The sequence below is a fragment of the Mchenga conophoros genome, linkage group LG10 (genome assembly GCF_057382185.1).
Source record: "Mchenga conophoros isolate Kocher_MC1m ecotype Shallow Benthic linkage group LG10, M_conophoros_male_GT1.1, whole genome shotgun sequence".
Taxonomy (NCBI): Eukaryota; Metazoa; Chordata; class Actinopteri; order Cichliformes; family Cichlidae; genus Mchenga; species Mchenga conophoros.
In genome coordinates this window covers 36,515,224-36,542,005 of record NC_140535.1, presented here as the reverse complement: position 1 = coordinate 36,542,005, position 26,782 = coordinate 36,515,224, and the positions used below count along the sequence as shown (strand labels likewise).

Below are 26,782 nucleotides of genomic sequence, written 5' to 3'. Positions count from 1 at the left end.
ACAATGAAATTGCGTTTGGGGCTTCCATACAACCCGTAAATAAAATAATGAAGAAAATAATAAATACCCCTTAAAACCCAAGTGTAAATATTTAACCCAGTGTGACTCCAATGCAATAAGACAATCCTTAGCAACAACATGAGAACATGACAAGTAATGTTCATAAGAAATTCAGACAAAGACCTGAGAAACATGACAAAATACAACAATGCAACCCATTCAATATTATTGTACTGTGAGATATGATGTCAGATATGATAGTTATCTATTTAAGAAAGAGGGGGGGGGGGGGGGGCAGGAGGGGGAAGAGAATAAAGATATGATGCACCAATGCAGACCAGTTCATTGCTATTAAGAAGTTGGATATGGTTATTGTCCGTGAGAGGGGGGCAGAGAGTTCAGGAGCCTCACAGCCTGTGGATACAGGCTGTTGGCCAGTCTGGATGTTCTGGCCTGTATAGACCTGTACCTTCTCCCTGAGGGCAGCAGATGGAAAAGGTGGCGCGCAGGGTGATGTTGGTCCCGCAGGATACTGTGCACCCTCCTCAGACAGCGAGTGGGGAAGATATTACCGTAATTGTCGGGCTATAAGCCGCTACTTTTTGCACAAGCTTTGAACCCTGCGGCTTTTAGTCAGGTGCGGCTTTTCTATGGATTGTCCATGATTTTTGTCATATCGTAAGACGATTTGTTTTGTTTGTTCCGCTGTTGTACGGCACTACGTTGCCTGGCGGAAGGGCATGTGATCAGACACACAGTATCGGGGTTCAAGAGTGGTGTGTTGGTCACGTGTCCATCCGCCAGACAACATAGTGCCGTACAAGTAGCGCGAAAAACAAACTTCAAAGTAGCGCTACGCATTCAGCGGGAGTCATGGATGATGTGCGGCGATAAACTTGCGAAAAGCAAGTTATGCTCAACTCCACCGGTGGAATTTGACAGCGTGGAAAAGTGTGAAAACATCAATGATCACCAACGGATTTCGAAGGGCTGGACTGCTGCATGATGGAGAGGAGGACACCGCCACGGCCCTTCTGAGGGTGTTCGACTCTGACACTGACAACGAGGATTTCTTTGGTTTTGAAAGTGACAACGAAGGAAAGAAGCTGAGAGTGGATGACGAAGCCATCCTGAGCCTGTTCGTTTCCGACACTGGAGGAGAGGACTTTGGTGGTTTTAGTGCGCAGGAAGATGATGGTGAATGACTGACTTTTCTTCTTGTTAAAGCCATGTCACTGCACCTGAGCCTAAAGGTAGGCCGAATCAATTTTTCTGGTGTGCTGTAGGTTATTGTTATGTACTACATTTGTTACTCATTTATGAAGCACAGTACATGTTTCGTACTTGTAATTACCGCTACTTGTACATATACCTAAAAAGTTATGCAAATATGTGCCCATAACTTGTTTTTCAAAATATTAATAATAGGGGTGTGTCTCCAAACAGCCATCTCTTTCCTGACAATTCCCTTTGTGCATATTCTTTTACATATGATAAGTCAACATTGAAACGCCTGCGGCCTTTAGTCAGGTGCTGCTAATGTATGTACAAAACAGGATTTTCCCCTGATTTTAGCTTGTGCGGCTAATATTCAGGTGCGCTTTGTAGTCCGGGAAATACGGTACTAATCTCTGGCAGACTTGTTCCAATAATTCTGCCAGCTTCTTTCACCACCCGCTGGAGTGCTTGCTGATCGGCCTTGGTGCAGCTGGGGAACCACACTAGAAATCCATACGTCAGAACGCTGCTGATGGCACAGTTGTAGAAGTTCAACATCAGAGATCTGGGAATGTGTGCGCTCCGCAGTCTCCTCAGGTAGTAGAGGCGCTGTTGGGCCTTCCGTGCAACTGAGGTGATATGGTTGCCCCAGGACAGGTCCTCGGTCACAGTTACCCCCAAGAATTTAAAACTGCTCACCCTCTCCACCGCCTCACTGCCAATCAAAGTCAAAGTCAAAGTCAGCTTTATTGTCAATTCTGCCACATGTACAGGACATACAGAGAATAGAAACTACGTTACTCTCAATCCCTAGATAAAATAGCAAATGAACATTTAAATATAAGAGTGATTAAAAATGCAAGTAAAATAATTAAAAAGTAAAATTTAAATAAATAAATACAATACAATTTTTACATATAACAAGAAAGCTATACAATATAATGAGTAAATGACATTGAGTGCAAACCAGGCAGAGTAGTGCAAATGGGCAAATAGTGCAAATGGAGATTTAGTAATGTACAGTAAGAGAAAGTGTAACAACAAAGTCTTATGAGGTAGTGGCAGTCCAATGCTCCACAAAGTGACTGGTAACTGGTGCAGGCCAGTGAGTGAGTCAGAGAGTGTGTGTGTGTGTGTGTGTGTGTGTGTGTGTGTGTGTGAGTGTGTGAGTGTGTGAGTGTGTGTGTGTGTGACAGAGTTCAGTGAGACCATGGAGGAGAGAGGGGAGAGGGGGCAGAATCGGGAGGGAGTTAAGCTTCCTGACAGCCTGATGGATGAAGCTGTCCTTCAGTCTGCTGGTCCTGGCCTGGAGACTCCGCAGTCTCCTCCCCGACGGCAGCAGCTTGAAGAAGCTTTGCATTGGGTGCGTGGGATCAGCCGCTATGCAAAGGGCTTTTTTAGTGAGACGGGTGCTGTAAATGTCCTGGAGGGAGGGGAGAGAGACACCAATGATCCTCTCTGCAGCCCTCACTATGCGTTGGAGGGTTCTATGACAGGACGCATTGCAGGCTCCAAACCACACAGTGATGCAGCTCGACAGGATGCTCTCGATGGTGCCTCTGTAGAAAGTGTACATGATGGGGGCTGGTGCTCCTGCTCTTCTTAGTTTGCGGAGAAAGAAGAGACGCTGCTGTGATTTCTTGGCCAGTGCTGTGGTGTTGTACGTCCAGGAGAGATCCTCTGTGATGTGCACACCTAAGAACTTGGTGCTGCTCACTCTCTCCACAGATGCTCCGTCAATGGTCAGAGGAGCATGTTGGGTGTGCATTCTCCTGAAGTCCACAACAATCTCCTTCGTCTTCTCCACGTTCAGAGAGAGATTGTTGTCAGCACACCACGTGGCCAGGCGTCTCACCTCACTTCTGTAGTCGGTCTCATCCCTGTTGCTAATGAGACCCACCACCGTTGTGTCGTCCGCAAACTTGATGAAGAGGTTGGAGCTGTATGATGGGGTGCAGTCATGGGTCAGCAGAGTGAAGAGGAGGGGGCTCAGCCCACATCCCTGCGGGGCCCCCGTGTTTAGAATGATGGTGCTGGATGTATTACTGCCGACCCGTACTGCTTGAGGTCTTCCGGTGAGGAAATCCAACAGCCAGTTGCACAGTGAGGTGTTGAGCCCCAGCTGGACCAGTTTTTGAGTGAGCTGTTGGGGGATTATGGTGTTGAATGCTGAACTGAAATCTATGAACAGCATTCGAACATATGAGTCATTTTTGTCCAGGTGTGTGAGTGCCGAGTGGAGTGCAGTGGAGATGGCATCATCGGTTGAGCGGTTGAAGATGAAGAGAGGCAGATGGTTGTTATGACCCCTCTTCCGGAAATCTACAATGATCTCCTTGGTCTTTTTGGTGTTTAAGACCAAGTTATTGTCGTGGCACCATGACTCTAGTTGTTGCACCTCTGTCCTATAGTTTGTCTCATCATTGTTGGATATAAGTCCGAGCACTGTAGTGTCATCGGCAAACTTAACAATGAGATTGGACGCGCAGGAGGAAATACAGTCATGGGTGAAGAGAGTGTATAGCAGAGGGCTCAGAACACACCCCTGAGGGGCACCGGTGTTGACCACAAGGGTGGAAGAGGTGTTCTTACCCACTCTGACACTCTGTCTACGGTTAGTGAGGAAGTCCACAATCCAGTTGCACAGAGAGGAGTTAAGTCCCAGTTGGTGGAGTTTGGGACGGAGTTTGTATGGCCGGATGGTATTAAAAGCCGAGCTGTAGTCTACAAAGAGGAGCCGTGCATAGGTGTTCCTGTGTTCCAAGTGCTTCAGTAATGTGTGCAGCACTGTGGCGATCGCATCCTCGGTTGACCGGTTCTCCCTGTATGCAAACTGGTGCGAGTCCAGGGATGGTGGAAAAGCAGCTCTGATGTGTTTAATGACCAGTCTCTCCAGGCATTTGGCGGGAATGGGGGTGAGTGCCACAGGTCTGAAATCGTTCAGACATGTGACATTTGACTGTTTTGGGATGGGAACGATGGTTGCTGCTTTGAAACAGGATGGTACCAGTGAACAGGACAACGAGGTGTTATATATAGAGGTGAAGACGTCCGCCAGGTCCGCAGCACAGTCTTTTAGCACCCGGCCCAGCACTCCATCCGGCCCGGCCGCCTTCCTGGTGTTAATGCTCTGGAACACACGCCTCAGCTCATGAGTGCTCAGGACCGGAGCAGGGTCGGTTGAGGGGAGAGGGGACAGGACAGGGTCGGTGTTCTCCCTATCAAAACGGGCATAAAAGAGATTTAGATCCTCAGCCAGAGTAGGACTGTCGGCTGAGGGTGATGGTGTTCTTCTTTTGTAGTCCGTGATAGCCCTGATGCCCTCCCAGACCTGCCTTGGGTTTGTGTTGTTCTCAAACCTGGCCTCGATACGCCTCCTGTGCTGCTGCTTGGCAGTCTTGATGCCTCTTCTCAGGTTGGCCCTGGCAGCACTGTATGCCTCCTGGTCCCCGGATTTGAAAGCGTTGTTCCTCGTTCCTCTGTAACGTCAGAGGTGATGTTCATGTGTTGATTAATGGTTTTCTTTCGTTTTTGATGTGCTGCAGAATATTTTTATAAAATCCAGAACAGGAAAACCACCTTCATGTTTTTCTGTTTTCTCTTCAGCTACTTTGACACAAAGGCCTCTGCTGTGACGCTCACACCTGTGATAAAGTCTTGAGTGTGTCAGCTTCCTTTTTATTGATACAAAAATATGTAAATGTACTGATCTGAATTATATTTCTGACTGTCAAAATTTCCCAGATTCAAATCGAATCGAATCGATTCGGTACCTTGTGAATCGGAAACTAATCGATTCTAGAAATCAGTGACGATACCCAGCCCTACGATCTTGCCACTAAAGTGGACGCACAACGGGATATCATAGCGTGGCACAAGCATGTTCATCATAGTTTAAACCGCTTGTTTTGCACACGACCTCCCGTCTGCAGCTAACACCCCAACAGCTTTTGTAATAGCTTCAGCCCGGTCGGATCGGGCAGCAAAGGGCTGCTTAAATACCGCAAACTCCTCTGCTCCTCCACTTGGACCGCTAGCGCTGACCATAACTATCACTTGACAGACTGACCACGCCACCATACACATACTTTTTTTCTTCTTTTCCGTTGCACCACTACTAGGAGATATACCCGTCACGATCAGCATCGTTCTGCCCTGCGTTAGCCAGTCTGGATGGGTATCCGCTGTTAGTTCCTCAGCCAGTAGGTGTGGATCATGTCAGGTCATATTTCTGTTGTATGTTTGTACTTTTATTTAAACCTCTTTAATTATTATCTGTACTATGTGGTATAGCACAACAGGCAGACTTGCACAGAGTAATATGGTGATGCACCACCACAGTCACCACACCTGTGCTCTCTCCTGCAGGTCTCTGACGTTCAGCCATGGATGATCATCTCTCCATCGTCCTCCTGGGAAAAGTTGGAGTTGGTAAAAGTTCTTCAGGAAACACCATCCTAGGACGAGCAGCGTTTGAGTCCAAACTGTCCCTCAGACCAGTGACCAAACTCATCTGTGTGGAAACGGGAACTGTGTTTGGGAAGCAGGTCTCAGTGATCGACACTCCAGAGATATTAGGATCAGAGCAGCAGGTCCAGACCTTCTGTCAGTGTGTCCTGCAGTCTGTCAGACCTGTTCTGTTCCTGCTGGTGATCAGAGTGGGTCGGTTCACCGAGGAGGACCACAGGGCCGTGGAAGCAGCGAGCAGAGCGGTCGGGCCTCACAGGCTGGAGAAATGTTACCTGCTGTTCACGGGTGGAGATGAACTCAAGAAATCAGTGGACGATTATGTTTTACAGAACAGAACAAGTTCACTTCCAGATGTTGTAAAAAGGTTTTCACAGAGAACTCACCTGTTCAACAACAAAGATGAAGGACGGGAACAAGTGAGAGAGCTGCTGCTGAAGGCGGGACACCTCCCCACAGGTAAGAGCTGACCTCCATGAGACAGATGCTGCTGTGGGCACATCTGTGCTGAGTGTGGGCAAACAGCTGCTCACAGCTGGATTTGCACTCTGTCAGAGAGCTGATGGTGCCACACCAGGCATGTCAAAGTGAATTTACACTGAGGGCTACATACAGCACTCTCTGTAAGTTCAACTACTCATTTAATCAACATAACATTACAAAGAAATCAGAATCAGAATCAGAATGGGTTTATTGCCAGATGTTGAGGTTTACAACATTAGGAATTTGCTGCGGTGCTTCAGTGCAAACAATAAGAATTAAAGTGCTATGTAGAAAGAAAGATATGTGCATGAGATATACATGAGAATAAGAATTAAGAGTGCTACGTAGAAAGATATATACATGAGTGCAGGTGGTGATCAGTGCCAGACATGAAATGATGCAGTGACACAGCGTAGGGTCATGTGTTAGTGGTGGGAACAGTCATACGGTTATTGTTCATGTGTCCAACAGCAGAGGGGAAGAAACTGTTCTTATGGCGAGAGGTTCTGGTGCGAATGGACCGGAGCCTCCTGCCTGAGGGGAGCAGGTCAAACAGACTGTGTCCAGGGTGAGAAGGGTCAGCTGAGATCCGGGCTGCACGCCGCAGAGTCCTGGAGGTGCACAGGTCCTGCAGAGATGGGAGTCCGCAGCCAATCACCTTCTCAGCAGAGCGCACAACACGCTGCAGTCTCTGTTTGTCCCTGATAGTGGCTCCAGCGTACCACACGGTGATGGAGGAGGTGAGGATGGACTCGATGATTGCAGTGTAGAATTGCATCATCGTCCGTGTTGGCAGGTTGAATTTCTTCAGCTGCCTCAGGAAGTACATCCTCTGCTGGGCTTTCTTGATGACGGAGGTGATGGTGGGCTCCCACTTCAGGTCCTGGGTGATGGTGGTACCCAGGAAGCGGAATGAGTCCACAGAGGTGATGGGGGTGTCAGTCAGGATGATGGGGGGGAGTGGGGCTGTGTGCTTCCTGAAGTCCACAATAATCTCCACTGTCTTCTGGGCATTCAGCACCAGGTTGTTGTGGCTGCACCAGGACACCAGACGTTCAACCTCCCTCCTGTAGGCAGACTCGTCCCCGTCAGAGATGAGCCCAATGACGGTGGTGTCATCTGCGAACTTGATTAGCTTGACAGACTGGTGGGTGGAGGTGCAGCAGTTGGTGTACAGGGAGAAGAGCAGAGGAGAAAGAACACAGCCCTGAGGGGAGCCGGTGCTGATGGTCCGGGAGTCCGAGACATTCTTTCCCAGCCTCACGTGCTGCTTCCTGTCCGTCAGGAAGTCAGTGATCCACCGGCAGATGGGATCGGGCACATTCATCTGGGAAAGCTTGCCTCGGAGATGGTCTGGAAGGATGGTGTTGAAGGCAGAGCTGAAGTCCACAAACAGGATCCTGGCGTAGGTTCCTGGGGAGTCCAGATGCTGCAGGATGAAGTGATGAAACGCTGCTCTGGTGGTGGTGTGGGAGTCTGTATCAGAGAAGCTGTCAAATAATACAATCCTGTGGAAGTTGCTAAATGTTTGGCCTCCTTTACATTTTCAAAGATGTCCAGTGGGTCCGGTGGAGTCTTTGATGGGCCAGTTGTGGGCCCCGGGCCTTATGTTGGACCTCCCTGTGCCGACCAAAGATCAGCTCAGTGCTGAGAGCAGCTGCAGCTCTCCATCACAGATAATGTCAGAGCTGCTGCTGAGGTCACATGACCAGTGTCAATTTGTTCTCAGGCTGTGAGCTGCAGACAAACTGCAGGAAACACTTCCACTCATGACGGTCTGATCTTCTCCTACAGGTGGAGCAGAACTCAGGATGGTGCTGGTGGGGAAAACAGGAGTTGGGAAGAGTGCATCAGGAAACACCATCTTAGGAAGAAGAGTCTTTAGATCTACACTATGTTCTCTCTCAGTAACATCAGAGTGTCAGAAAGAAACAGGTCTGTTTGATGGTCAGACCCTGACTGTGGTTGATACTCCAGGTCTGTTTGACACCTGTAGAAGTCAAGAGGAGAGTAAGAGAGAGATCGCTAAATGTGTCGCATTTGCTGCTCCTGGTCCTCATGTGATCCTGGTTGTGATCCAGGTTGGCAGATTCACTATAGAAGAAAAAGAAACAGTGAGAATCATTCAGCAGATGTTTGGAGAAGAAGTAGCAGGTTACACCATGATCCTGTTCACCCGTGGAGACGACCTGGAGGCTGATGCAGTCACCATAGAGGAGTTTATCACATGGTATCCAGCTCTCCATGACTGCATCAGTCAGTGTGGTGGAAGATATCATGTTTTTAACAACAGAAGCAGAGATCCTGCTCAGGTCAGAGAGCTGCTGGAGAAGATCAACACCATGGTTCAGAGAAACGGAGGAAGCGACTACACCAACGAGATGTTCAGACAGGCTGAGAGAGCCATCAGAGAAGAAGAGATGAGACGACTTCAGAGAGAAAATCATGAGATGTTAGTAGACAGGCTGAGAGAGATGCTACGACCTCAGAGAGAAATTCTGTCGCAGTGTGTTCTTCACTGATCTTCATCATTAATTATTATTAATCATCGTCATGAAGACAAAGAAGGAAAATGTTCATTTAACCTGATTAAAAACTGACAGTCTGATCATGTGATTATTATTATTAAACAGCTGTTTGATCCTGTGATCATTCTGATTGGTGATGTTATTGATCAGCTCCTCTGATTGGATCCTGTTGGTTATATATATCATTAGTGTTGATGTAAACTTCCTGTCAGCAGTTTAAACCATGTTTCATTCAACCGTCACGTGACTGTGACGTCAGAGGGGACGAACGGACAGCAGTGAGCAGAGCGCCCCCTGTTGACCTGCACAGTTTCTGACCAATGGGATCACAAAGCTTCCATGCGTCCTTCAGCAGAGGAGACCCTAACCCTTCCTTTGTGAAGGGGAGGAGGAAACGCCGTCCCATAATTCATAGCGACGGAGCGTTCAAAGTAAAGAGCACCATCGTGTACACCTTCATCACTGTTTTCATTTCATCCAGAAGCTGCTGATGTGCTCAGTTTGTATCAGCAGCCGTTACACTCACAGCTCAACCCGCTGCAATAAAACTTCTTCCTGTTGACTCTGAAGGTTATGTTCCAGATTAATGGTTGTGTGTGATTGTGCAGCAGCATTAGTGCAGTAAACTGTGTCGACTGCAGTTCACATGTTGTGTTTGTGAAGATGAAACTAATAGAAGTGGTCCTGTGCTCAGGTTTGAGCCCCAGCCGGACTCTGAGCCTCTCTGTGAGCTGAAGTCGATTACTCGATTACTCTGCAGTGTACAGAAACATCCACTGACTGCTGTGAGGTCTGTGAGCGGCCTCTGCTTCCTGAAACATCACTGACCCAAACCCGCTCAGCTTCTTCAAAGTGAATCACATGGATGTTGCTCACATTCATTACAGCACTAATAACACGACTCATCTCTTTATTCATACTTAGTGACGTGTGTCCATGCTTTTATTTAATGGTGTCGTGTTTCCAGAAGTGACATAGTGAAAGTAAAGCTCAGTCCTTCGTAACATCTGGCGAGGCATCACGCAATGTTCCCTCTAAGCTGTGCGCGTGCGCAGTTGCGGACTGCTGGCACGGTCTCTGTGCACAGAAAAAAAATCTCACCTGAATTGAAATTAAGGCTACGTCCACACGTACACGGGTATTTTTGAAAACAGAGATTTTCCGTTTTAAAAAATAATCCCGTCCACACATAAAGGCAGAAATGAAGGAAAACGCTGCTATGAACATGCCAAAGCAGCAGGTGGCGCTATATTCCTAACCGTGCAGAAATGTTGGCCAATCAGAAGTCTAGAAGCCTCGGTGGGAAAAAGTAAACAAAGCTGGGGCATAGAAGCAGAACCGAGTCGTATGTGTGGAGGGACAGTAACTGTGTGTATATGTAAGCATTTAAACACTGCAGAGAGTAGAATTAACAGTATTGTAGAAATTCATTTCACCGAAACAATAATGTGGCGCACAGTGTGACGTCAAAAAATGCGCACACCTTTGACGCTGCGTTTTCTGCGTTTTCTCAGTTTTTCTCGTCCACACGTAAATGTAAAAACAGAGTTTTCAAAAATATCCACTCTGGCTGGAGTTTTTAAAAATCTCCGTTTTCAGTGACCGAAAACGCCGTTTACGTGTGGACGGAAGGTGCAAACGCATAGAAAAATCTGCGTTTTCAAAAATACCCGAGTACGTGTGGACGTAGCCTAAAATTAATACGTTAACGATCCTGTTTTGCAGTGTGAGTCAGTGACTGGCTGCTCCCGTATGGGATCAGAACGATGCACCTTATCCCACAGTCCAGCCAATGATGCGATTCACATTCGTATATACACAGCTAATCAGCGTCGCTGACAGGCTGTGACAGCGTCCTCATGTGCGACACCGGTGTTTTAGCAAAGCGGCTGATGTGGAGTGAAGCCACGTTAATGACAACGTGTACAACCATTGGAGATGTGAGCAGGACAGACGGAACAACTGACGGACAAAGTGTGGACTTTATACCAGCTTTTAAATTGTGTTGATCGGCCGCGTAAAACCAGAGTTATGATAAAAATATCTGCAATGTTTGTTTCTTCCTGAATACTGTCGTTGTTTATATTTACTGCAGGAAGAAACGGTAAAAACGGCGTTTTATAAGGAAAACGCTCGAAAGTCTATAACTTTAATGTCAGCCAAATCAATTTACTCAGGAACAAATCAAACACTGAAATAAACCAAACATTAACATTTAGAAGAGATCTAAGTGACTTCCCAGATAGCAAGGAGACATTGAAACAATGTTTAGTCAACATCAGGGGATTCCACTGAAGCAACGTTGAAATCTGACGTTGACCTGACGTCACTCTTGCACCCTTTTTTAAATATTGAAACGTCAGGTTTTGATATTGAATCAATGTTCAACGCTGACATTGATTCAATGTCAAATTTTCAAACACTGTTAATATTGAAACAATGTCAGATGCTGATATTGAATCACTGTTGATTTTCCATCACTTTTGCACCCTTGGTTACTATTGAAACAATAAAGTCATGATTAAAAATCAGTACTTCACAGGTATTTGTATCAATACTAAACCGCTGCAAATTAAAATCAATACTTAAACGTGCAAAAAAGACAATTGTGTATGATCCATAAATAGGAAACCTATTATATGCTGCACAGTCTTACAATTTGTCATGTTCATAATAATATCCCTATAATATGAAGCAGGGGCGGAGCGTGGGGGTGGCTTACTGGGCTTAAGCCCGGGTTGTTTTGTCAGAAGCCCGGGGTCTTTTGGAGTGTAATTTTTTCATAGTTAGATGTCTGGCTGACAACTGTATAAAACAAAAAGTACACACAATATTCGAAGCACATAGTGCACACTGTGGGAATTTACGACTGTGCGTGAATCCCCCCTGATATTGGTATGATCCGAGCTCAGGCACTAAGACTGAGCGAGGGGGCGGGGCAGCTGCTGCCTGTGAGTGCGCTGTTGGAGAAACGGAGCCAGCCATACTAAGGAGCGCTTAAGTTTGACCAGGTACCAAAGAAAATCATTCGTACCGTACAAATAATGTAAATATGACGGTGCATCACGAAAGATTGATATCAAACTGATCACTTGACCCATATTACGTTACTCGCTCTTCAAGTGAATCAACAAATGGCGAAATGAAAAGCCGAACAAATGCTATTTTTTTTTTAGAGTCTTAGCTTACGCCTGTTTATTTCATATTTTCAGTTCTTACCCTCCCGACTAAATCGGTTTCAGTTATGTACTGAAATATAAGAATGGACATTAGAGGCTTCTTTCAAAGAAAAACTCAGGTAAATGTTATTTTATATATTATGCTTTGTATGTTGTTCAGTATATTTCTATGCAAAATAAGAGGGATTTCAGTACACAGCAGGATATTCACATTTGTAACCAGATATTTACACTTTAGGGAGAAAACATAAAACATTTTTACTGTACAACATCAATTTAGAGTAAACTTTTGTTTTAGATAAATATTGAAATATCTTTTGAATGAGTTAAATGTCAGAATAAAGAGAGACAGAGCTTCTGTTTTAATCACTTTCATCATATTAAGGAGCACATATACACTAAGTTTATTGTTAATTAATAAGAAAACTCCAGACGATTCCATTCTGAGCTGAAGAAGCTTCTGATTGGTTCGTAGAGTCCATGTGAGTAAACTGGTGGCACAGCTGTGGATGCATATAAGGCAAAACACAGAGCCTGTTTCTGTGACATGGGAACATCAAGAGATGTCAAACAAAACACCAGGAACAGAACTGTGGAGCTCCATAAGTGTGGCTCAATTTGAATACAATTTGGTGCCATTTACAATTAAGAAATACAGATAGTTTCTCTCTTTACTCTTAAAGTTAACAAATATGTTTTTATATTTATCTAAAAAATAAACATTTAGTCTGATTTGATGTTACAATTAAAAAAGTGTTTTTATCTGAAGAGTAAATATCTGGTTTCAACTGTAGATTTGATGATTGTCAGCACAAAGAGGGAACAAGAGCAGGTGAGACACACCTGTTAGTCACATGGTTGTTTACCAAAAGTATCACCGTATCACAGGTCCTCATGTATCTCGTACCTCGTGTTTCTTTTTAGGTTTGTTATTTTTCAAATTCTATATTTATTAAGTTTTGCAGCTTGTTTGCACAACAAGGCTAAATAATTATATAAACTTTTCTCAATCTAAATATTGTACTTTGGTATTATTAAAAAACAAGTGTAGTGCAGGTCTATGATGATTTTTAGTGCTGCTATCATCTAGTTCTGATTCTGGTTCTGTCTTGGTTAAGTCCTCAGTAGTCCTGATTTTGAACTGTTGTAGTCCTGTTTTAATTCTGGATCAGTTCTGGGTCTGGTTGAATCGGGGTTTAGTCCTCGTGTCTTGATACAGCCCGACTTTGTTCTGCTTTGCTGCTTAATTAAAAACTAGTTTAAGGTGTCCTGCACATGTGATATATATTTTTCCCTCTATGAAGTCATTCTTTTTTGAACAAAACTCAAAACAGAGCCAATTAATCTTTCAGTCATCTCTAACCCCCCCCCCACCCCCCACCCCCAAAAAAAAAAAAAATCCCACATGCATACCACCCTTTAGGGCTAAGCCCCGGGTGTTTCAAATGTCTGGCTCCGCCTCTGATATGAAGCATCTGACATTATGTAATAAAAATGACAGACATCTCTGTATCAATAACAAAGTGATTTATTATATTTTAAAAAAGTTTCTTTGTTACTTGTATTGGTTACAGGTCACTTTTTTTTTTGTTTACTCGGGGATCGAGCTGGATATCGGGCATCCTGCACCACCCATGTGATCTGGAGCGTAGCGGAGACATTTCTGCACAGCTTGGCCGAAGGCAAACTCAGAAACAGCGTTTACCCCCACCTGCTGAGTCAGGCCATCTAGGACACAAACAAACAGAAGGAAGAAAACAAAAGGCCAAATTAGAGCTTAAATATGAATAACCTCTTGTCAACTGACTTCAGCAGGGAGAAATTATGAGATTAATATGAAAGTCACAAGGCAGAAATCAGCAAACTGCTGCCTCACTTTGATTCTCAAAGAGCCATTAGCTGAAAAGCTCAAAGCCTAATTTTCTAATAATGAATAAACCAAACTGCTGGCAGTGAAATGTATTTCTATTTCTTGGATCTTCCAACAATAGCCTGCTGTTGTATATTCAAGCAGAACATACAGGAGAAGGCCATTTTTAAGCAGTTTAACTGAATTTGACAATTTCTAAAGTTCAGGGCTACAACAGTCCTATAACCTTTAAAGAACTGACCATTGCTTCATTTGCCTCCGGTCATTGCACTTCATCTCATCTATGTTGTGCAAAGGCTAATCCAGAGACAACACCCCAGCATGAACAGGGTCAGTGCTGCAGGATTAACAGAAGGCTCTGAACTCCTCACCGAGGTCCCCGACTTCTCTGATCAGCTCTGTCACCATGATTAGAAGTTGTTGGAAGGCTGCATCTGTTGAAAAGAACAATAACACAAAGAATACTGGCTTGTGATAAACTGGATGAGCATTGTGATGAGAAAAACAACTATATCCATAAGTGATGGCTTCACATTTTGTTTAGTAGTTCAATCTGTTAAAACTGTTTACAACTTAGCCTTTTACATATAAATGTACAACGTTTTAGAACTTACCTCAGAAATCTAAACAAGCAAAATATGATGATATTCAGCAGCATAAATTAGTGTTTTGAAGTTAAGATTACAATGAAATTGTGATGCAGCTCATTGTCTCAAAGCATACCGTCGTTACAGAAGGCACTGACCGCAGACTATTTGCTGGGGAGGTCGCATAGCTGTGTAGGTTGGCGAAAGGAGCCAGATGGGGCATCATGTTGGGGGCAGACTGCAGAGCGGTGGAGCCTGTTTAGAAAAAGGTTTAAAAAATTACGACTCGTCTACAAAGGTTCCTGTTCACTCACACACACACACACACACACACCATTATTACCTGGTGCTTTCACACGTGGGGCCTGGGGAAAATTTGGTCCAAAACAAAACAAAACATTAGTATTGAACTGCATTGTGTTTTTTGCTTACTTTGCTTTAAGTTACAGTAAAATTTACAACATCACACAAAAAGGGTTAAAAACTAACAATAATTTGAAGACACGAGTGCCTTACTTGTTTATGGTTGGATTGTACTTCACTGATCTGAAATGAGAAAATAAACAAAAAACAAACAACGTCAATTAAAAAGAGGAAAATTTGTGCGTGTGTAAAAAAATATTTGTGTGTGGACTTAAAAATACGTGTGAAACTCTGCACTCAAGTTTCAAGTAAGAATTTTTACCATTTTTTGGTATTGGGGAAATGACAGTCTTCACTAACGGGGATTGTTACAAAACGGCCAGAGGCCGAGCACCAAAATTCAAACCCACGTGCAGAAAACCCAAGGCGGAGGCAGAGTAAAGGGTTTAACAAAGGTTTATTAACTAACTCCAAAAAAATGACATGGATTGGATTTAAGGCTTGATACATGGGGCATGAGGGTCTTGGCCAGGGGAGTGGGATAAGCAGGGGACAGGTCCAAGAAAGCAACGGCAGCTGGCTGGTGATTAGGTAAGTACTGGAAGAGAGGACAGCAGTGTTAGACCGGTAGCCAATGAAGGGCTCTGGAGAGGGTGGAAGCTATGAAAATCTTCGTTTTACTGTGCAGGTGGGAGATGGAAGCGTTGAAGGAGAGGTGGTGCGGTCCAGGTGGGTTTGGTGGTGTGTGACAGCTGTCCTGAGCGGTGAAGGTCCCGAGGTGGTGTAAGGGCAGGTGAGGCAAGGAGATGATTCTGAAAGCAGGCGGGTTAACCAGATTTCCAAGACGAGTGGTTCAGTGTGATGGAATTTCCAGGAGTAACTAGAACACGAGATTACAAGGTTAGTAGAGCACTTGAGATTCACAGACATGAAGCGTGAGGCCTGGTTACCAACATAGGGTAGTTGACGAATAGGTGAGGACGCAGTGTCAGCAAGCAGCTTAGAGCTCCAACCTGATTGCCTCAATCAGCTTCAGGTGAGAGAGGCTGTAGGCCCTGCCCATGGGTGGATACCAGGGAGGTCCAGACCTTCAATGGAATTTTACAGCCACTCACCCAGACCATGACAGGGATAGTTACAGAGCTTTCTTCGTTGTGAATTAGCATACATGTTTTTATTGAACATTTGAGGAACCAGCAAAAAAAACAAACTCTTGTAGAGGACATAAAGTCAGAGATGAAAACGACAAGGAGCAGGTGCATCTAGTGCAGGTAGAGCTGCTGCAAAAACCCACAGAGCCCAGCAGCCAGCAACAAATCCTGGATCCTTGGCTTTTAGTTAGCAGTTAGCATTAGCAGCACATCCTGCGTCTGATGTGAAAGGACCTTCATGCTGCGCACTGTGACTCACAGCCATGGTCCCGGGTCAGCCTTGACTTTGTGTTAAACTAATCCTAAAGTAATAATAGTATTTCTAACCACTGATATACCACAACTTTATCCTTTCAACAGCTGCTGAAAGTTAGGAGACCTAGCTGCTATCGGATATTTATATAGAGATCCTCCAGCTTCAAACTGTATCACCCTTGAAGGACCTGCAGTTCAAAAAAGCGCCCCTCAAACAGCCAAACCCATCTGTTCTCTGATTGGATAGTTACATTTGTGATTGACATGACATTGACCAATCAGATGAAAGGAAGAAAAACAGGGTCAAAATTCGTACTTGTAACTTGAAACTTGAGTGCAGAGTTTCACACGTATTTTTTGGCTAAGTCCACATGTAAAAGGTTAACATCTGTGTTTAAGTTGAAATGTGTGGCTGGTAAATCTGGATTACACTAATAGTTAAAAAGTTAAGAGATAAAAAGACTTATGGGGATGTTAGTTCAGTTTATGTCTTCATACAAGGAAAAAAGGGAACACCCCAGTTATATTTTGGTCTTTGTTATATCGTTCAGTGTTGATTCAGTATTTTCTAATTACACTTTACATCTTCCATGGCATTACTTACAAAATACCACTAGGTGGCGCATAGCGGCCAGGAGGAGCGTAAACCCCTCTGGGAGGCAAATCTGCAGAATAAATCCTGCAGTTGAAACGTAAACAAGTTCATGATCTGTGCCTCTTTATTTCAATACACAGCTGGGTTACTAGTCTTCAAAATGACTAATATGTAACACAGTAGAAGCAATAAGACTGTTGTGAACTCGTGAATGAAAGTATACCGTTATAAGTTAAGTACTGTTGAAGTAGGGTTGCCAACCGTCCCTTAAAAAACGTCCCGCATTTCGAAACAAAAGCACACGTCCCGTATTGAGCTAATAAGGGACGCACTTTGTCCCGTAATACAGTGAGAATCAAAAGTAGTCTATAAATGTTTATGGAATTAACGCTTTGTTGGAAAAAATAATTCCCAGCCCCTCTCCTGCTTTGTGACCAATGAGCTGACAGCACACTTATGACAATTCAGATTACCGCTCATCTCATTGGTCGAGGAAAGGTCGCTTACGGAGAAAATACCGGAAGACAACAGATGACCACAACAAGAAGCATGGCCAACAGGAAACAAACGCCGACACTGCGGTGCAAGTCTCGGACGACAGTACACCTAAAGCTGGGCAGACACTGTGCGATTTTTTCAGTCACGTTATTCAGCTCCTGCTCAAACTGCACGATTGACTCGCAGGGGTTAGAAGTTGGTAGGTCACGATGCAGGTCTCACACTATACCGCCCGATGCTCTGATGCGACCTGAGTGCTCACACTGTGCCTCCATAACATGAAGGTTATAACAGAAAATCTGTCGCTCGCTCTGTCTTTCACTCACACAGACACACACCACCATCAACTTTGCTAAATTGCTGATGAAAAACATGATCAGGCAGCTGTGATTGAGCAGCAGTGTAGATCCAACTGTTTCCACGGTTGCTGTGGTCGTGATCATTTTGTGAGGCCACATCGAAAAGGCTCGGATGAGCCAAAGTTCTACAAGTTGTGCCTCCATCGCTTGTGTCCAGATCACACGCTGCACAGCTGTGCTGCTCCGTCTTTTTCACCAACGGTTACGTGTTTGCGCGTGAGCAGTGTGAGCGGCTGTGGTGACACGTCACAAACGATTGATGATCGGGAGCTGGTCGTGAGGTGTTACCCCACGTATACTACACGATGCACGCCAAAAGCGGTCCGATCACCAAATCAGTCGCACGACTCAAAAATCGTCTCAAAATGGGCCAAAAATCGCACAGTGTGAGCCCAGCATTAGAGCAGCAATGTTTGTTCGCTCAGAGAAAGAAAAAAAGGCTGCAAAAGTACAGGGAGGAATGGAAAAAGGAAAACACCTGGCTGGAAAAGTTAATATGGGCATGTGCAGTGAATATCAGCGCTATGTGGCCAGAAGTGTGATAATATAACTTATTTTGTGTAATAAACAACTACAAGGATGGATGATTACAACAAATAGATGACTAATACATAAAAGTAATACATATTTTAATAATGATGATGAGTTAAGATGCGTAACCATGGGAACAAGCGGGTTTACAAACAGGAGCAGCTGATTAGCATTAGAAAAGCTGAAATAATACCTCAACTGAAGCCAACTGTACTAAATGCACTATATGTGCACTGTTACAAGAATGTTTTTGTTCTATTGCTTTCTATTAATTTATATAATTTTAAGTTAAGCAGGACAGAGTTCTTTTAAAGAAAGATTTACTTATATTCTCAAAAGTTAAGCATGACAGGCTTCTGTTTAAGAAGGAGACCTGTTTTACTGTGTTAATGTTGTCATTGTGAGCTAAAAATAAATGGCTAAATGATCATTTGTTTCCCATATGGTCATATCACAAAGAATATGCATCTGCTTAAATCAACTTCAAGTCAAATAGTTAAAAAAATAATTTCACACACAAAAAAAGAGCTAGAAAATTCACCACACTGGGAAGGGTGAAGACAACTGGCTTGCCCGGCCCTGGCCACGAGGTGTCCCTCATTTATTTTTCAGGGAGTTGGCAACCCTATGTTGAAGTATTGTGTTTTGAATGAGATCGTGATGTGAACGTGATCGTGCTAGGCTAATGGACTCGCTAGTGGGGGAAGTGAGCTTCAAGTACCGTAGCGATGCTAAGGCACGTTCTCAGTTGTGTGTTCTCTATATGTCTTGTTCAAGTAAGACAGGATGCAAAGGCTGTAATTAATGCTTCCATAGCTGCTCATGTGCTGTATATCAATGGTTGTTTGCTATTCACGGGCTGTGAGTTACAGTACATTGTATTTCTTGATGCAGTGATATGTATGTGTAACCGGAACAAAGGCTGAGGCAACCTGGTCACTGCGAGCCAATGTTATCTATATTTATGGTGGTTAATGTATACTCGCCAAGGTTATTCCTGTACTTTTGACAATGCGCTGACAGCTGTTATGCCACGTTACAAAGAATTGCTGGTTCGTATGAGAGGCGATTAATGATTTGTTCCCCTGTTGATGAGCAGAATAAATCCTGCAGTTGAATCGTAAACAAGTTCATGATCTGTGCCTCTTTATTTCAATACACAGCTGCGGGATCTAGGATCGCACCCCTCCCGGGCACCTGTCACACCAGGGGGGCAACACATACACAAATCTTTTTTACACATACAAATTCTGATTTACAAGTACAAAATATTTATGACCACAATTTGAGCCCATACTACTGTGTCTCCGGTGTTCTGACAAAACGTCCGGTCAACTCTGCTGAGCTAAAATGGAATATCCTGCTGCCTGATGGGATGTACCACTGTGAGAGGGGTGCTATGGAATAGTGCATGTGGTAGCAGCTTTAATTTCCCGCTCAACCATAAATCAATGGTTTTCAATGTGATTGTTGTCACATTGTCAACTATAAATAGATCAACAGATCAACGATAACAGAACAACAGTGAATCAATGTTATTTCAATGTCAGGTTTCATCAGTATTTTAATGTTGTTTCAACATTGATTTTGCATTGACATTTCAATCCTTACGATTCTGATGGATCAGATGTAAAATCAACATCAGTTAAATGTCTCCTGGCTATCTGGGTTATATATGATGTTTAACCGCAGTAATGAAAGATTGTAAAACAGGGTTTGAAAACGATTTGCCGGGAGTTCGCTGTTCTCGTTGGTCCTAGTGAGCCTTGAACCACGGCTAGCTATCGAGCTGGTGGGTAACAGACGTCTCTGAAAACGTTGAAGCATTTTCGCAAATATGCGATGTCTTGATAATCCGAGCAGATATTTGAAGTTTGCACAGCTACATTCTTGCTTGAAAATATGCTAAAAGTTTATTTTGTGACCCAGAAAGAATAATAAGAGTCATATTAAAACTAAGTAGCTGCTGCCATTGTTGGAAACTGGAATTGGCTGGGCCATGCTATGAATTCTGGGATGTGGTGGGCCATACGATAACCATGACAACCATGTCATCGGGTAACATGGCAACCACATTAATCCCTGAACGCAAACCTAGAAAGTGTTCCCAGCAGAACGAGAGGCACTAGGGCTGGGCAAAACGATTATTTTCCTAATCGATGAATCTAGCGATTAATTTTTCAATCCGATTCGATTTCGATTCGATTCGATTAACGATTTTTTTTCCCCATTATTTGACTTGTATAGCAATTTCACATTTACTAATTTATGTATATAAATGAAAAACACAAATTTATTCATTTGAAGACCTTTTAATAAAAATAAAAAAAATTGCAAAATAAAGTTGTAGAGGTCGTACAATCAATACAATAGAGATAGCATTTAACAAGAAATGAAATGTGCAAACATATATAAAATTAAGGAAAAGTTAACAAAACATTTCAAATAAATAGCAACAATGGTGTCTTTAAACAAACAAAATGTAACATTCACTTTGCTTTCTGCCAAAAAGTGCTCTTCATTCACAAAACAAAATCCACAATAACATTGTACTACAATCTGCTGTTTTTAACAAAAAATTAAATGTTTTGCAAAACAAATATAACAAAGGAAATCATAGCAAAAAATTAATAATATACAAACAGCAGCAATGGCGTCTTTGAACAAATAATGAAATGACAAGTTACCCCTAAGTAGGACTCTGTGACCAGACTTGTCCAAGCATCAGTGGTAAGGGAGATTTTGGATGTGGCTTTTTTAGTTCATTCCTTAGTTTCTCCACTGAAGTTTCATACTTTCTCTCCATCATGCTTGTAAAATGACGCTTAGACAGCAGAGTGTAACCTGGTTGGAAAGTGGTCAGCATTTCTTTGAATCCCTCACCCACAGCAAGTGGTCTCTTGTCTTTTAAAATCATAGATAAGACCCTCTCAGTAAGTACAGCCACCTCCTGGGGGGTGCATGGTGTACTTCTTCTCTAACAGTAGTCCTCCAGACTTTTCTGTTTATTCCTGAAATCATAAATCACACACAGCACACAGATGAATTCGAATAATTACAAAATAATTATATGGAAAGCATAATATCAAAATAATTTGATAAGGATCTGGTTGAGATAGATAGATAGATAGATAGATAGATACACACATACTGTTATGCCATGTGCTTTCATAGCATAACAGTAAGAGGTTAATAATAATCCCCAATGTTGAACATATGATATGCAGTAATCATGATGGCTGGAAAAGATAACGTTTAAACAGCCATAGCTGATGGCACCTTTACTGGTGCACTGCTTTCTAGTCATTAGATGGCATAACTTTGACCTATAAGATCAAGCTGGAGAAGCATTATGTATAAAAACAGCGTTCAAATAGGATGAAACACATTAAATTTGACAAATCAAGAGTTCATTGTCATTTTGCTTTTGCAAGCACTTTAACAATGTTGTAACAGTGTCCACGACGGCTACGTTTAGCAGGTGGTGCATTATCCTTGTTAACAATTCTCCTGCGGCCAATTCGCTGTCTCACATTTTTGTCTTTCGCCGATTCTGATAATCAACCTGCGCGCATTCAGACTCATTTTGCCAGCATGGGCCACAAACCAAAAAAACAATAACAACTAAACAGCAGCTGCTGTATGTTACTGCTAAGCAGCTTAAATGAGTTTTGCATTTACGGAGGTTGGGTGTTTATCTGTGTCTATGAGTGAGTGTACGTCTACGTGGGGGAGGGCGGTCTGGATGAATTAACAGGTAAAAACTAGCGTTAGTAAAAAAGTTGAAAACTTACGGTGGTTTGTCCTTTGCAGAAGCTGCTCCTGGATGCAGTCGTTTGAGGTGCTGGTGCATAGCCGTCGTGCTTTTATGATAGGCCATTTCCACCTCACAAAGCCGGCAAACGACTGAATCACTTCCTTTTCTGTTAAAATATCCCCATACTGTAGAACTGCGTGTTCGGGTGGAGTGATTTAAGTTGACTGCAACTGCCTCACTCATGATTCCGCTACTCGCTGCCGCCATGTCTTTTTTTGAAAGTGACGACGCATCGACGCAGATTTTTTTACGTCGACGTATTTTTTGCGTCAACGTAATCGATTACGTCGACGCGTTGTCCCAGCCCTAAGAGGCACAGCACCGCCCTGCAGCGTGTCTCCGGGCTGCCACGGTGAAGAGATTAAACATCACACAACGCCATTATATTACACACACACACACACACACACACATAAAGTTTTATGCGCCAGAGGGAATGTTCGCCCAGGACACCAAACAGGCTAGGACCGCCACTGGTGTTGGAACAAGCCTCTGCTAACGGAAACAGTTTAACACAACTTCCACTCACGTCCTTCACAATAAGAGCTCCAGTCTGAAGGCTGCACCCGGACAGCTGTCGTTTACATTTCTTTCAGCACTAATAACGTGAACCATCATTATTACTGATAAAAACACGTCGATGATCTGCTACACGTGACGCACACGGCACGTGGCGTGTCCCCGTGCTTTTATTTTGAAGGCGTCGTCGTGTTTCCTGAAGAGACGAAAGTAAAGAGCACTCCTCAGTAACTTCGTCAGGTCTCCGCGTCCTGCTGAGTGTGTGTGTCACAGTGTTACACACACACTCAGCACTGCAGGCACACCTGTTCAGGTGTGTGAGGAGCTTCCTGTCAGACTGAAGCAGGTGTGTGTTCACACTCATGTTCCTGAATCCATCGCTCTGCTGCTGGAGGCTCCTGCACGCGCTCAGTTTGGACTCACCTGGGCTCGTGCTCACACATGGATCCTGATCCAGGTCCAGACCTGACTGTGGTCCTCCTGGGAAACTGTGGCGTGGGTAAAAGCGCTTCAGGAAACACGATTTTAGGCCGAGCGGCGTTTGAGTCAAAGACGTCCTTCAAGGCGGGAGAGAGCGAGATCAGAGAGGAGGCGGGGCGAGTGTTCGGGAAGGTGATCCGCGTCATCGACACTCCGGGAATACTGGGACGAGAGGAGCCCGTCGGGAGGTGCTGTCGGCACGTGCTTGAGTCCCCCGGCTCTCACCTGTTCCTGCTGGTGGTTAAAACGGACCGATTCACTGCCGAGCAGGAACGTGGCGTGGAGGCGGGGCTCGCAGCGGTGGGAGGGCGGGGCTTCAGCCGCTGTTACCTGCTCTTCACGGGTGGAGATGCCCTGAAGAACACGTCGCTGCACGACTTCATCTACCAGGACCGGCAGAGTCCGCTCCCTGGTGTGGTGGCGAGGTTCTCCGGGAGGGTTCACCTGTTCAACAACGAGGACGCAGGAAGAGAGCAGGTCCGAGAGCTGCTGCTGAAGGCGGGGCTTCTTCACTGCCCACCAGGTAAGACAGGAACTGCACGCTCACACAGACTGTACACTGAAGATGGTCACATGTTTGTGTCTGTGTCCTGCAGCTGAGTGTGTGGGGTCAGAGGTCAGGAGGATCCTTCTTATCGGTCCTCCTGGAGGCGGGAAGAGTTCTGCTGGGAACTCCGTGCTGGGCCGCCGCCACTTCGAGGTGGACTGCGACTTCCACGGAGGCGGGAGAGGACACATGTGCAGCGAAGCAGAGGGGGGGCGGGTCTTCGTGGTGGACTCGGCGGGACTCTCGGGTGAAGGTCTGACCCGGGAGCAGCTGCTCCGCGACATCGAGAGCGCCGCCCGGCTCGCCGATCCGGGACCTCATGTGGTGGCGGTGGTGGTGAAAATCGGCCAGCTTTCAGCCACAAACTCACGGGTGCTCACCCTCCTGACCGAGCTGTTGGAGGGCGTGGCATCCCGACACGCAGCTGTGCTGTTCACTCACGGAGACGCTCTGGGAGAACGCCCTCTGCAGGACGCGATCAGGTCGAGCCGCCGCGTGTCAGACCTGGTGTCCCGCTGCCGGGGGCGACACTGCGTGCTGGACAACACTCGCTCAGGAGAGCGGGCGCAGGTGGAGCGCTTTCTCCGCCTCGTAGACGACATCATCAGAGAGAACGATGGACGCCACTGGAGCCGGGACGCACTGAGGTCAGGTGACTTGGAGGACACTTCCTGTTCGAACAACGTTGTCGAGCATGCGCTCGCCGCGAGGACTCCTCCCTCTCTGCTGAGCGTGTGCTGGCGTCTCCTGTGTCTGAGCGCGCTCTTTGTGAGGCGTCATTTCCACTGGATTTAACGGTGACAGATGAAATCTTTGGGTCGTGTCTGCCGGCTTTGATCAGGAACTCCTTCACGTGAACTCGTCTGTGCCGCCGGCGGTGATCGCTGGTCTCGGTTTCCAGTATTAATAATAAACATCACGTTTGACTCTTTATGATGTACTTATTAGTTTTTGGTTGGATTAAGTCTGATATTCATTAGATCAGTGCCTCTTTAGTCATTAATTAGATTATTTAATATTAACGGTTTAATTGAATCATCGTCTCTGCTGGTTTTTGTTCATGTTTCTAGCAAACTATGCCCGTTATGTTTATTGCCTCATGTGTTGCAGCTTAATCTTTTAGATGACATTCTGGCTGCAACAGCTGCCAATAATTTACTGCAAATATGAACTTTTGAATAAAAAGAGCTGCAGCTCTTCTGTGCTTTGTCAATAGGAGACGGTAATCAAGCTCATTTGAATTGTATTTTAACAGGTTTAAATTATATTTGTTTTATTTCAATGTAATTCTGCAAAAACCAAAGTTCACTGAATTTTAATTCAATTCAATTTTATTTATATAGCACCAAATCACAACAAAAGTCACCTTAAGGCGCTTCATGTTTTACATTTCTCAACAAACCGTTATATATTCTACATTATCACTGTATTTCACTGTAATATTCAACTTTTTACTATGATACTGTATTATTTTATACAGTCTCTCTATATTTAACAAAGTGTTAAAACTGTTGTTTTCACTTGAATTACCCATAAACAATTTTACAATTTATTTTTAAATTCATAGTCATTTACTGAAAAAAATAAAATAATTATTTACTGTGAAATTTATGGTTGCCAAAATAGTTTTGTGTTCTACATTTACAGTTTATTTTTTACGGTGATTTCTACAACAGCGCAGGGCAGATCCTTTTAGGCCAGCATGTGATAACAGGATGTCACGGTCGACCGTGTCAAAAGCTGCTGACAGGTCCAACAATAAAAGGGCAGCAGGGCTGCCAGAGTTAAAAGAATATCATTAAAAACCCTTAAAGGTGCCGTCTCGGTGCTATGTAGTGTTTTAAAGACAGATTAACATTTTTCAGAGATGTTCATATCAAGGTGGGCCTGCAACTGTAAGACTTTCTCCAAAACTTTAGACAGAAAAGGAAGCTTTGAGAAAGGCCTGTAGTTGGACAGAACAGCTGGGTCCAGGTTTAGTTTTTTTAAGAAGACGCTGAACTACAGCTTGTTTAAAGCATGATCGGACACAGGCTGTAGCAAGGGACTTATTAATTAACATTAATTAATATTAATGGTAATCAATATTAATTAACGTTAATTAATATTAATGTCAATTAATGCTAATTAATATTAATTAATGCTAATTAACATTAATTAATGCTAATTAACATTAATTAATGCTAATTAACATTAATTAATGCTAATTAACATTAATGTTAATTAATTAATGTTAATTAATTAACATTAATGTTAATTAATGTTAATTAATTAACATTAATGTTAATTAATTAACATTAATGTTAATTAATTAACTTTAATTAATATTAATTACCATTAATATTAATTAAAGTTAATTAATGTTAATTAATGCTAATTAACGTTAATTAATGCTAATTAACATTAATGTTAATTAATTAATGTTAATTAATTAACATTAATGTTAATTAATTAACATTAATGTTAATTAATTAACATTAATGTTAATTAATTAACTTTAATTAATATTAATTGCCATTAATATTAATTAAAGTTAATTAATGTTAATTAATTAACTTTAATTAATATTAATGGTAATTAATTAACATTAAAGTTAATTAATTAACATTAATGTTAATTAATTAACTTTAATTAATATTAATGTTAATTAATTAATAAAAAGCCCAACACTATTTTTTTTTTTGCCTGTCCCATTTGGTTCTTTAGTCGTCAGAATTGTTGTCTGAAGACCAACAAGGATACCCAATGGATTTACTTTGCCAAATGGATCATCGTGGCATTGCCGTATTGGTCCATTTGATCGACCTTTGGTTTTTTTATTTTTTTTTTTTTCAGATGTTACAGACGGGACAGACATGAGTGAGGGATAGGAAAGGGAGAAAGAAAGAGGAAGGAAAGGAAAAACAGAAGGGGAGAGGGACAGTGAGAAAAGGGAAAAAAATCTCCTGGATCACCTGTTGAGAGAAGAATAGAAAACAAGCAAAAACAAAACCAAAGCAACATACTAAACACAACAGCATCGCATTAATCTAGCTAAGTGTAAACAGCAGTAAATACTAAATATTCAATGTTGTTGTGCAGCACGCAGGACAGACAGCGCACAATGTGCTTCGAAGTAGCAGCCAAGAAAGGTGTAATTTAAGTCTACGAGCAGTGAACACCTGTGTGCACACCTGTGTGGATCAGCACGCTTGTATTCAAATGGTTTCCACATGTAATGATCTGCAAGAGGATGTAGAGAGCCATAGCCCCGCCCCCCAGGGCATGAAGCAGGCATGGAGGAGATCCAGGCTCCAGACATCCAGAGGCCCCAGAGTGCGAGAGCCCAAGGAGGA

General features: G+C 43.6%; 2 protein-coding genes and 1 long non-coding RNA gene across 6 annotated transcripts; 2 read left to right on the top strand and 1 right to left on the bottom strand.

Annotated features, from left to right (window-relative positions):
* The first annotated feature begins 947 nt into the window (after positions 1 to 947).
* On the top strand, positions 948 to 8,774 carry LOC146566440 (GTPase IMAP family member 4-like). The gene is made up of 3 exons (XM_085290064.1): positions 948 to 1,253; positions 5,587 to 6,144; positions 7,963 to 8,774. Exons 2-3 carry the CDS (start codon positions 5,604 to 5,606, stop codon positions 8,688 to 8,690), a joined length of 1,269 nt encoding a protein of 422 aa, XP_085146190.1. The 5' UTR covers positions 948 to 1,253; positions 5,587 to 5,603; the 3' UTR covers positions 8,691 to 8,774.
* Positions 8,775 to 13,398: 4,624 nt separating this feature from the next.
* LOC146566439 (uncharacterized) lies at positions 13,399 to 22,981 on the bottom strand. Of its 4 annotated transcripts, none has more exons than XR_014894215.1 (8): positions 22,844 to 22,930; positions 15,377 to 15,575; positions 15,018 to 15,293; positions 14,849 to 14,878; positions 14,676 to 14,697; positions 14,491 to 14,587; positions 14,117 to 14,179; positions 13,399 to 13,603 (listed from the first exon to the last, which is right to left on the bottom strand). It is a non-coding gene; the product is annotated as an uncharacterized LOC146566439 (long non-coding RNA). The 4 variants fall into 4 exon arrangements; XR_014894216.1 differs by lacking the exon at positions 22,844 to 22,930 and adding an exon at positions 15,650 to 15,905; XR_014894217.1 differs by lacking the exon at positions 22,844 to 22,930 and adding an exon at positions 15,646 to 15,683.
* LOC146566438 (GTPase IMAP family member 8-like) lies at positions 22,636 to 24,975 on the top strand. The gene is made up of 2 exons (XM_085290060.1): positions 22,636 to 23,423; positions 23,497 to 24,975. Exons 1-2 carry the CDS (start codon positions 22,862 to 22,864, stop codon positions 24,240 to 24,242), a joined length of 1,308 nt encoding a protein of 435 aa, XP_085146186.1. The 5' UTR covers positions 22,636 to 22,861; the 3' UTR covers positions 24,243 to 24,975.
* Positions 24,976 to 26,782: the final 1,807 nt, after the last annotated feature.